Source organism: Gymnoscopelus microlampas (genome assembly GCF_963454915.1).
Source record: "Gymnoscopelus microlampas genome assembly, chromosome: 4".
In the NCBI taxonomy this organism is placed as follows: domain Eukaryota; kingdom Metazoa; phylum Chordata; class Actinopteri; order Myctophiformes; family Myctophidae; genus Gymnoscopelus; species Gymnoscopelus microlampas.
In genome coordinates, this window is record NC_139941.1 from 25,625,227 (window position 1) to 25,637,576 (window position 12,350).

Here is a 12,350-nt window from a genome sequence, read left to right on the forward strand (position 1 = left end):
GGCCACGTAGCGGCCTGAACTCGTAGCGGCCCGAACCTCTAGCATTAGCAATGACACATTTTCTCAAAATAATGACTTAGTATTTCAAAATCATTCTAATTATATAATTATTATATAATATATATATATATGTATAATTTGTCCCCCCAATTTACCATCCTCCAATACTGGCTCCATCCACCTCTTCTACAGGTCTAATAATGTATGAATCCACCTCTTCTTTGAAATATAATAATCCTGGCTACTTAAACCTGGCTACTTATAGTATATATAAGATGGCAAGGTCATTGTGTTCGCCACCATAGCATTATACCCAGCTCTTCACTTTCCACTGTGTCTACAAATGTTACACATGTACACATTTCAGGGAGTGCTGTAATGTTTTGTAGTGTTGAGTCATGGAACTGGTCCAAATCTCATCCTTTTTAGGACACCAAGTGGCTTGTGCTGTTGCGCGTGTGCTGTTCTATCTGCATCTGTGTGTGTGTGTGTGTGTGTGTGTGTGTGTGTGTGTGTGTGTGTGTGTGTGTGTGTGTGTGTGTGTGTGTGTGTGTGTGTGTGCGCTCGTGTGCGCTCAGACTGTGTGTTTAGACTAAGCTGCTGCCCTGCTCTGTGTGTTTATGTGGAGCCAGTCAAAGTGGAGTATAAACCTTAGATAAATCTGACAACTGTGTGCATGTGTGCTGGGAAGGCAGAATAGAAAGAGAAAGTGAGAGAGAGAGAGAGAGAGAGAGTGTGTGTGTGTGTGTGTGTGTGTGTGTGTGTGTGTGTGTGTGTGTGTGTGTGTGTGTGTGTGTGTGTGTGCGCGCGTGTGTGTGTGTTTATTTTTTGTGAGACAGACAGACAGACATGAGACGTGTGTGTTTGTATGCCACTGTCATATCCCTTTGTGTGCGTGCGTGCGTGCGTGCGTGCGTGCGTGCGTGGGCAAGGACTGTCTGCGAGGTAACCTTGCGTCACCAGGCTTTTCCACACGGCGGAAAAGCTGCAAGGGCTGCGAGGGCAGCCACAGGCTGATGGAGGGAAGGAGGGGTCAGAGGAAGAGAAGGTGGGAGGGAGATTTTGGGAAAGGAAACATCTGCCTCTCCTTTGACCACTGCAGGGGTGGTGGGAGGACGTGGGGAGAACTAGAGGACGTTGGCTGGGTCACTCTTTGTGCTAGGATGAAGGACTGGAAATATTAGCACCAAGCTCCTGTCTTGACAGATGGCAGCCTGCAAGTGTTGTACCCATAAGGGTCCATTTCTGCAACCTCAGAGTTATCAGATCACCGATGGCCCTGTAAATTATAATCAAGAGTGTTTCATAATGATTGTATTTGTTTTATCCTCCAAGCTGCCTGAATGCAGTGTTTTTGTGACAAAGCTCTATTTGCAAAAAAAGGAAAGAAGAAGAAGTGAAAACACAACTAAATGTGCACAATGAACACATTCCATCTCTTAGAGCTCTGTGTGCTCACTGAATACCAGCCTAAAGCTTCTTAAGTCCAGGGTGAGGGCTGTCAAGAGGGAGGGTGAGGGGAGATAGGGTACTGGATCCTATGTATGGTATAGTATCGGGCCAGGGCCAATAGCTTTCAGCATTTCACATCCTTGATGCATCGAGGTTACTGAGGTGTAATGTGATGTACCCCTTAGGATTTACTACTGTGTGTGTGTGTGTGTGTGTGTGTGTGTGTGTGTGTGTGTGTGTGTGTGTGTGTGTGTGTGTGTGTGTGTGTGTGTGTGTGTGCGTGTGCGTGCGTGTGTGTGCAATCATAAACTTTAATTTGAGGACGCGAGGAGGGTGGCAGGAAGACGTCTTTGAGGCCAACACCTGCTATGAAATGTCTCGTCTGCCCTTCTCTCTAGATGAGGATAAGGACGAAAGCATGTTGAACATTCACAACACGGACCAACACTCTCTCCATCTCTTACATCTCATTACATTCAGACTAGAGCTAGAAAAGCCCCCAGCGGTACAGTATTCCACAGTAAATTCCCAGTGTTACCGGTCCATTTGGTGAACGCCGTGTACACATGCTCTGTTCCCATGCATGGGCCCACTGTATGCTACACATACTAGGGATAACCTTGTGCTGTGTAATTTCACCTTTGGCCATTTCTGGAAAAAAGAAAAGAAATCAATAACGCAGGTCCTGACGCCCGTTCTATTGGGGCGTGGTTGTAATTATAGATAGTCCAATCTTTTGCATTCTGGATGCATTTCCTGGTGCAGTGTTGCTTTGGACTGAAGAGAAACTAGAAAAGTGTGCTTCTCGGAGCACAGGTCTCTGCAGGCCTGCAAACTTTGGAAGGCAGTTATAGCCAACTGGAATCGGAAGGGGCGCCCCAGTGGATCACCATGTGAGAGCGCATACCATATGAATAAGGTGAAAGTCATCTTCGCAGCTGACCCGAGTTAGAATCCGACCGTAGGCGCTTTTTACTGCATGTCAAACTCCCTCTCTCTCCCACCTTTCCTGTCTCTCACTCACTGTCTATCTGAAATAAAGCATGACATGTACAAAAATACATCTTAGAAAAAAAGGGAGAAAGCTAGTGGTAGGGTAACAGCGTCTCAACAGTGACTGACAATCTGTATTTAGCCTGTACATTGAACAGCAACATACTAAAGCAACTTGATGGCTCATGCCCACACTGCACAAATCACATCACCTTACTAGGGTGAAAAAACTGTAGAAATGTCAAACTGTAGAAACTTGCGGCGATAGTTCCTGGCTCCTGACACTGCAGCTCTTGGGAGCTGCAACCTAAATAGGAGTTTTCCAAGTCTATTCCTTAGTCCCTAGGTTTCTTGTCAGACACCAACTGCCAAGATTCCTTTCTGCTGGCAGAGCCTGCAGGGAGAGACAATGTCCACCGGGATTGGCTGGGGGGTGTGTGTGTGTGTGTGTGTGTGTGTGTGTGTGTGTGTGTGTGTGTGTGTGTGTGTGTGTGTGTGTGTGTGTGTGTGTGTGTGTGTGTGTGTGTGTGTGTGTGTGTGTGTGTGTGTGTGTGTGTGTGTGTGTGTGTGTGTGTGTGTGTGTGTGTGTGTGTGAGTGTGTGTGTGTGAGTGTGTGTGTGTGTGTGTGTGTGTGTGTGTGTGCGTGCGTGCGTGCGTGCGCGCACTGCATCTGCATCTGCATGTATAAGTGTGTGCACACATGCTTGAGTATCATGTCCTGGCAACACAATCTAAGTGCTCTCTGAACGAGAAAGGAGATTCCAGAAATTGTGTGACTGACATCTGTTTTAGAATATCACTGTCAAAATATTTATAATGGTTTGATACTGTAGTATAACAACTTTAAAATATGATTATCTTTTGTTACAGTCATACCCTCTCATTTATAATACGAGCATTTTCTGAGAGCCAGAGATTTTGTAATGCAACCTGTTCTTTTCATTTTATTTCTGAGCATCCTTTGCTTGATCAAATATGCTTCAACAAATCTGAAGTAAATCCAGAAAGGGTAGGTATAGGCGTGCATGCATGCTCATATGTGAGTGACAACTACTACAAATAAAGCTAGTCCCTATTCTGGGTCATAATAGGCAAACATTCTGCAAAAATAGGCAAATATTCAGTGACAATAGCTACAAGCTCACAAGGCATTTGTGGGACGCTGGTCAACAAAGTATGTAGGGTTTAAGTGGTTAAGCTCTGGAAAATCACTACTGTACACTACATGGCCTTATTGTGATGCTATTCAATAACCGTGTCCTGATATTTCTGTCCCATTGTTTGAAATCATGCAGTGGGGCTCAGGTTCGGTGCTTGTGTTGGCTATGATTACACTGTATTAAACATCAACAGCCAGTCAGAGGGTCAGAGTTCCCTTTTTCTTGTCGGAATGCCAGGCTTCCTGTTCCATCTCTTACTTCCCTGGAGGGGAATTAAGTGGCTTCACTCTTATTTGGTCTTCCATCCCATCCTCATGTAAACAGCTGTATCACAGCACGGCATGCGTTTGTGATGTTTGTGTCCATGTTTATGCATGGGTAGCCACACCCACAACTGCCCACAGCCCGTCCCACCCCACCCACAACACACAGCTAGCCAGAATATACAGTATGCTTCACAATTCCCAAAAGATTCCCACAGCAGAATCTGGTGGACAGTTCCGCATGTAGGCCACCAAGCTGAGATCTGTTGTGTGTTGTGTTGTATGTGTGCTGTTTCCAAGAGCAACACATAGTTGCGTTGGCTGGATGTCTTGACCAGCGGCTCATTAGCTGAGTCCTGGGAAACTGTGTTTATCAAGGCAGCCCTTTAATGTGATTTGTTGGAGTTGGGGGAGTTAAGGGGGGCCGGGTGGGGGCTAGTGTATAATCTGTGTGGAGTCGTTGGTGGAATAGACTCATTTTTAGAATGTTTACCAAACCTCTCCATGCAGAGTTGGGAAGGTTGCTCACAAATAGTTTGATCACACACCAGATTACTCAAACTGGATGTCATGGTCATGCTTTTGATGCCATTACGCGCCACTCCCTGTGATGGACAGACAGATACATTTAAGCTGTGTTATTAAAGGGACTACACCATGAATTTAAAAAATAATAATAATATTTAATATCATATTGTTTATGTCCCTCAAACGTTTTTTCAAAAGGTTTGAGCCTAAATCAAGCCTCAGATATACTCATTCCAACTAACTTCTCTCTGGCTTATAAAGCACTTTCAGCTGCAATACCAAAACGTCCTGTTGGGCAGAGGGGTGCTACTGAGCAATTCTGTCTGTCAAAATACATGGGCAGAAATGGTTCGTGATGTAAGCAACCATGCCATTCTGAGATGGCCTGTTCAGACACGCCCATTCTGAAAATCTCTGAAATGAGAATGAATGACTGAATGTAAAAAAAAAATATTTTTTGGGGTACAAGAGACACTGGGGAGCCCAACCCCCCCCCCCCCCCCCACACAAAAAAAAAGAAATTCATGGTGTATCCCCTTTAAAATCATGTAGAAAAAGACTTGCTGTTAAAACTGTCCACCTTGAAAACACTGACTGAGAAGTGTTCTCTCAGGGGGCAGACTTAGTGGAATGCATCTCATCTGTCTTGGCCTACATAGACTTGTGGACTGACAGAGTACTACCCACCAAATCCATCAAGGTGTTTGAACCAAAAACCATGGCTGGATGTACGGTCTCTGCTCAGGGTACGAGCTGCTGCTTTCAGGCCAGGTGATGCTGGCCTCCAGGAATGCCCGAAAGAACTGAAGAAGGGCATTAGAGAACTAGAGCTAGTGCCAGACCAATATATCGGTTTGGCCGATATATCGGCCAGTATTTGACTTTTTTGACAACATCGGTATTGCCAATTATGCAGCTGATGTGTCAACATTTTTAACGACTTTCAACCTAGCCTCCGCATTTTAGGCATCTCATAATAGGCAAATAGGCAAAACAAAGAAAGAAAAAAGGATAGCAAATCTACAAGCACACAACAGGTCGCATTGCGATGCGTTGTGAGCTTGTATATCGTGGTTAAAAAGTTATTTGTTTCTTTCTTTTGATGTTGTCAAATACAAACTTTAATGAAAAATATTTTTTAAAGTGATTTGACAAATCACTTTTGTGATTTGTCAAAATATTTTTGTGCTTCTTGACAAAATATCGGCAAAAACATCATTACCGATGTTTTTGCCGATATTTTGTCAAGAAGCACAAAAATATTTTTTTGTGTGTGGTTTCGGACTTTCCAAAATCAGGATTGGCATCGGACCCAAAAGTCTGGCGTCAGACGGGCTCTACTCAGTGTAGTTACAAGCAGCACATTGAGGGGCACTTTGAACACAACAACCCAGCAGCAGCATGTGGAGAACAGACTACAAGAGTACAAGTAGCACCTCACAAATCTGCCATGACGTTGCACTCCCTGACACCCTGAACTAGTTCTTCGCACGCTTCGTATAACCGAAACAGCGAGAGTGAGAGCTGAAATGACACTGACTGAGGAGGAGCATGGGTACTCGTCCTACAGCACCACCAGGTGAGATGCGCTCTGACGAAAACAGCCATCGCCAAAGCAGCAGGACCATACAGGGTGTCAGGCCCGCAAACAGAAGGAGTCAGTGAAGCTGACCAACATGCAGGTGTGTTGTTCACCAGCATCTTTAACCACTTAAGCCCTATATAGTTAGTTCAACACAGTCCCCCAGGGGTCTGTATCAGGCCCCCTCCTGTTTTCCTTCTGCACTAAATATCTTTGTCACCTGTCTTAAATCCACCACCATCACTATTACGATTATGTGTTAACTATTTGTTAACACGACTGTTGTTAGTTCCCCAACAGCAGTTTTGAAGTCGGCAGTTTGCTTATCGAGGGAACAGATCTACAGAGGACGCCGTCTCAATCGTACTTCATACAGCCCTGGCCCCTGTCCCACCTGCAACATCCAAACACTTGTACTGTATAATATCACACTGTATATATTTGGATGCTATTTGTGGACGACACCATAATCCCAAATAAACTAGTGGACAAATTTAACAACCTGGGTTTAGCCGCTTGGAATTCCTCATTAACAGAGCACAAAATATCAGAATGGGCAACCACACATCCTGGACGCTCATCCTGGCCAAAGGTGCACTGCAGGGCCCGGGTGCTTATCTCCACTCTCTTCATAAAGATATAATAAATATCTTTATTTATTTATTATATACACGTACATATGTAGAGAGGACACTACCTCATCATATTTATCTTGTTTACTTATCTTGTTTTTATCTTGTTCTCTATTGCTAATGGTCTCTGAGTTACCAAACATAATATCATTGTATGCCTGCAATGATAAATAAAGTGTCTTATCTTATCATCAGGTATCAACATAGTATACTCGTGAACCATAAATCTGTTATGTGATGATGTGTTTCTGTCTGTTCACTCCAACTCTGGGCTCTTAATAGTGAGTGAGTCTTCATTTTTATTAACCCATCTCACTCTTATTATTCCGTTACCTCTCGACTGCCCACTCTATACTCTACACTCCTCTCTCTTTCCTCCTACACGTTGCACTCTCTTTGCTCCCTCTCTGGGACACCCCTACACACATGCACATGCACACGCACACGCACACGCACACGCACACGCACACACACACACACACACACACACACACACACACACACACACACACACACACACACACACACACACACACACATATATTCCAGGTCCAGGTCTAGGCTTCCTGTGTGTGAGTGCATGGCTCAGATTCAAAGCAAACATCAGCTGAAAGGTTAACTCACGTTGTTCCTGCTGCCTTTGCCTTATTAAGATATTGGATGAGCTGTTGGCAGCTCACGCTGGGCCTCTACAGTACCATTTGGTTTGCTTTACTTCAAAGGTCAGTTTGTAAGCGTCTCCCTCTGTCGAAGCTGGGAAGGGACTGGGTGTGAGTTCTATACTGTTCGGACGGGAGAACAAATAGATCGAATATGTCTCATGGGCCTGTAGTTTGATGGTGGTAAAACTGTTGGCTGTGTTTTCTCAGAGTTCCATGTCGGTGCTAATGAAATCTCCCATCAGTGCATTGTTTCACAAGTATTGTGTGCATGTGGCATTCCTGATGTGGGTGTATCAGCAATATTCAAGTGCAAGACACTGTGAAAGTTTGACTAATGACAGGCTGGCCATTTCTAACCAATTCATTTGGAGAACCACATAACCTGGACAGGGCTCATGAGACTGAAAATGAAATGGCTATCTGAAATGCGATAAAAGACAGTGTTCTTGTGGTGGGATGTTCCTTTTTTTTCAGTAGGCCCACCTCTTTAGCCCGTGGGGCTGGTTCCACTGCTATTAGTTAAACCTGCAAACCCTTCAATTGTGTTGATGAAAAACATGACCATTTGCCACCCTCAAACTAGAGCATCCATGATGTCTATCTGTAACATTATCTTTCTCATGTTTCTCTCTGTCTGTCTCTCTGTCTATCTATCTCTCTATCTGTATGCAGGGTGGCCAAGGCCCTGAAGGTGGCACTCTATGAGACTCCTACCGGTTGGAGGTACTTTGGGAACCTCATGGACTCCGGCCGCTGTTCTCTGTGTGGAGAGGAGAGCTTCGGCACAGGTCTGAACAGCTGCAGAGGCCGCACTACGATGCACTACGATGCACTACGATGCACACAGTCATACTGTACAGATACACAACTTGCCCATGCACACAGACACATGGGTTCACAATATGCTCTCGTGTTGTCTGGATATACCTAGAATATAAACCTATTTTTGGTGTGCCCAGATAGAATCCAGTGGAGTTGTAAAGCACCCTGACTGCAGTGTGAGTCGTAGAGGCCTAATAGATTTTGAGGGCTGTGACCCTGGCTGCATGTGTAAATAATCCCCATTCTTCTGCTATAAAAGGAGACAGGAGCTCCCTGAATCACTGTAACTTGCGTGCACGCACGCACACACACACACACACACACACACACACACACACACACACACACACACACACACACACACACACACACACACACACACACACACACACACACACACACACACACACACACACACACACACACACACACACACACACACACACTCAAGCAAAATTCATCATGCTTCATATCCTCTTCTGCCTCTTTCGCTCACTCTCTCACTGTTTTCGACTACACTCTGCCCCGACCTCTCTCTGCTGTCCCTCTGTCCATCTCTGTGTCTGTCTGTCCATCTCTGTGTCTGTCTGTCTGTCTGTCTGTCTGTCTGTCTGTCTGACACACACACACACACACACGCACACGCACACGCACACGCACACGCACACACACACACACACACACACACACACACACACACACACACACACACACACACACAGTAAAAAGGGTATGCCAGGAGAGAAAACAGCAAGTGTGACTGGTGAACATACTGACTGTAGGAGAGGCCAAATGTAGCCAGCACGGGTATGAGGAAGAGGACAGAGAGAGAACAAGAGAGAGAGAGAGAGAGAGAGAGAGGAGGAGAGAGAGCGACAGAGACAGAGGAGGAGAGAGAGAGAGAGAGAGAGAGAGAGAGAGGTAGAGAGGCGAGAGGACCAGGGGGGTTTACTTCTTGTCTATCCATGTAAGGCCAAAAGCTCAGAAGGAGCGCTGCGTTCTAAATCTCCAAGGCTGCACTCAACTTGTGCTCCTCAACAGTGCTAATGTACGTCCTCAGTCAAATGCACCCAAAGGCTTAACAGACATTCATTTAACCACAAATGGCAAATCTTGATAAATGGGTTTTCTAAGTGGATTACTTTCCACCCTTCTTTACAGAGGAAGCCCAGACTACTGTGTAGCCGAAATGAAATGCTTTTTTGTTTTTAATGGACTGTAATAGAAACATGATGAATAGAAACAAAAGTAAATGTTAAAAGGTCTTGGAATTGTGCATGATAGCAGATTAGCATATGCGCAATGACCCACATATACAGTTGCAGAGCTGATCTTGGCACCATGTTCCCCAATCTTGGAGAGTTGATTAGAAAACCTGTAGCAAAAGCAGTGTGTATGGTGGCGATCGTGAAAGGATCTTGATCTGCGTGCGTGCGTGCGTGCGTGCCTGCGTGCGTGTTATTTGTGTGTGTGTGTTATTTGTGTATGTACAAGAGAGTGGTTGAGAGGAAGGGGTGAGACAAAGAGAGTGAGAGAGCTAGGGAGAGGGAGAGAGGGAGAAGTAAAGTGGGAGATTAAACATTGGCAACTGTCAATTTCCTAACAGCTGTACACCGCTAGAGCTGGTCTGACTGGCATGTGCACCTGCTGTTTTCCATGGCTGCACAATTTGAAAGAATGTTCTATAATGTAAAGCAGAGATGATATGATACAGTAGGTTACTTGAATGTTACTGTATATTCTCTCGACTCTCTCTCTCTCTCTCTCTCTCTCTCTCTCTGCCTACCAAGATAAGATGGCAGCTTGGGATGCTCGGATTTGCTGATATAGTTTGAGTTATTGTCTAATTCTCCAGATGCGTAGAGAGAGAAAAATAAGAAGACATAGATAACCTATTCAAACGTATTGACAGGGATTCCTGTACGAGACACCTTTACCACAAAGATAACACTGCAGCTTTGAGAACAGACTGATAACTCCACACTATGTTATGAACATAAACTGTGTGTGTGTGTGTGTGTGTGTGTGTGTGTGTGTGTGTGTGTGTGTGTGTGTGTGTGTGTGTGTGTGTGTGTGTGTGTGTGTGTGTGTGTGTGTGTGTGTGTGTGTGTGTGTGTGTGTGTGCGTGCGTGCGTGTGTGTGTGTTTGGGGGGGTATTTATGGACGATGCCTCACCAAGCCTAAGCGTTCCCATTAACCTTTTACTTCACCCCTGGTGTATGCGTTACTACTTAGGTCCAAATGAACCCAAGGGTCCATGTCCATTTGGGTCCATTCTTACACTCATAGTTAAACTAACACTGGGGGGTTCACTGTGTAGGATAGTTGCATAAGTGCAGGAGTGTCATTTAGCATCCAGACCAGGATCAGAGTGTTGGTGTGAGGGAGCACAGATACCTCAGGAGAAGAGTACAGTATCCAGTGTTTACTCCTATGCCTCCATAAACACACTGGCAGCTGTTAGATGCTGCTAGGTGTTGAACTGATGGCAGATTATGTGTTATCTATTCCACTAGTCAACAGCTAGACCACAGCCACGAATAACAATGCTTCGAAGTTTGTTTTGGTTAGTTTCTAGGGGCCTGCTGGAACCTTGGAGTTCCATTTTGTATGTGTGTTTTTTTTAACAATTCCCCAAAATGGGTGATGGAGCCTGTCAAATGTAAAAAAAAAAACGATATATATTTAAATAAAAGTATTGATCTCATTGAAGAGGTCAGCCATATTTTTATAGTTCATGGAGAGTTTGAGGCTATAAGGTTCCTGCATCATAGCAATGTTATGTTTCACATAATAGTTATGAAGTCATTCAGGTCACTGAAAGGTATGACAGGATGTGACAAGTTCACACAGTATGTTCTCTCCTCCCCCTGGCTCAATCCATGCACGGTGTGAGAGGATTACAGCATCTCATCTCTTCTCCTCCTCTCTCCTCCAGGTTCGGACCACATCCGTGAGAAGGACGGCTTGTGGTCGGTGCTGGTGTGGCTTTCCATCATGGCTGCCAAGAAACAGGGGGTGGAGCAGATAGTCAAGGAGCACTGGGCCAAGCTTGGACGCAACTATTTCTGCAGGTATAATCCGGCGCCGTGTTTTCTCAACACATTTCGTCCGTCCGTCCGTCCGTCCGTCCGTCCGTCCGTCCATCCATCCACCCCTGTCCATTCACTTGGTTCCTGGCTCTTGTGTCATGGTTATGCAACCACGTTTCTTGGATGAGTTCTTATGCTTTGCATCTCGTTAAATCCCCCACCGAAGCCCTCAGTCGTTCAGAGGTTGGCTTGGATGGCTCCCTTGCTGCACGGGGCTCCTGCCTCCCACAAGGGTCCCTTGTGAACTCCCCCCAAAAATCTAAATCTGTCCCCTAGGCCTCCGCCTTCTGTCCCCTCTCCTCCAACCCGGTTCTTATTTTAACCTCTCCCTTGTGAACGGCATCAGAGGCACTCACAGCAACCACTGTTCCCACTGACAATTACTGGAACTTTCTGTATTCCCACTCCGACCTTCCCGAATCCATCACAGCCTTCCCACAGCACGCAAGAGGGAGAGGAGAGACCAGAGCCGTGGAGAGAAAACATGTTGGACAGGCCACTTAGACCCCAGAAATATCCTCATATCAACCCAAATTACACAGCTCTGGTGTCATTTTTGAGGGGTTGATCTGTATCTGATTGAAACAACTTGACTGTGGGAGTCTGCAGGGAAATGTTAGCAACTACAGAGGAATGTAAACCATCTCTAAAATAGAATTTCCATGTTGTATGAATGTGCGAATGAGTGTGTGTAGGTATGTGTGTGGGTGTGGGGGTGATTGAATGCGTATTGTTTACATCTTCTGTTAATCTGTGTGTGTGTGTGTGTGTGTGTGTGTGTGTGTGTGTGTGTGTGTGTGTGTGTGTGTGTGTGTGTGTGTGTGTGTGTGTGTGTGTGTGTGTGTGTGTGTGTGTGTGTGTGTGTGTGCTCGCGTGCGTGTGCACACTTGATATGGCTGTTTTTCTACATCTGCATATGACTATAAGTGATTGTGAGCGTTAAACTAACACAGCTGATGTTTGCTTTATGTGCAGGTTTGACTATGAGGGCCTGGACCCCCGAGGGGCCTTCTACCTGATGAGGGACCTGGAGGGAGTCATGTCTGACAAGGCCTTCACCAGTCAGAAGTTTGCCGTGGGGGACCATGTGTACACCGTGGAGCGTGCCGACAACTTTGAATACCTCGACCCCGTAGACGGAACTGTGGCTCGCAACCAGGTCAG

At 45.5% G+C, this 12,350-nt stretch overlaps 1 protein-coding gene across 1 annotated transcript in view; it reads left to right on the plus strand.

Moving 5' to 3' along the window:
• Positions 1-12,350, plus strand: part of pgm5 (phosphoglucomutase 5) — a 33,540-nt gene that overhangs the window by 8,899 nt on the left and 12,291 nt on the right. The window contains exons 7-9 of the mRNA XM_084054589.1: positions 7,945-8,060; positions 11,033-11,168; positions 12,162-12,345. Of these exons, the coding sequence (XP_083910715.1) occupies positions 7,945-8,060; positions 11,033-11,168; positions 12,162-12,345 (436 nt within the window). The remainder of the gene's footprint in view (positions 1-7,944; positions 8,061-11,032; positions 11,169-12,161; positions 12,346-12,350) is intronic.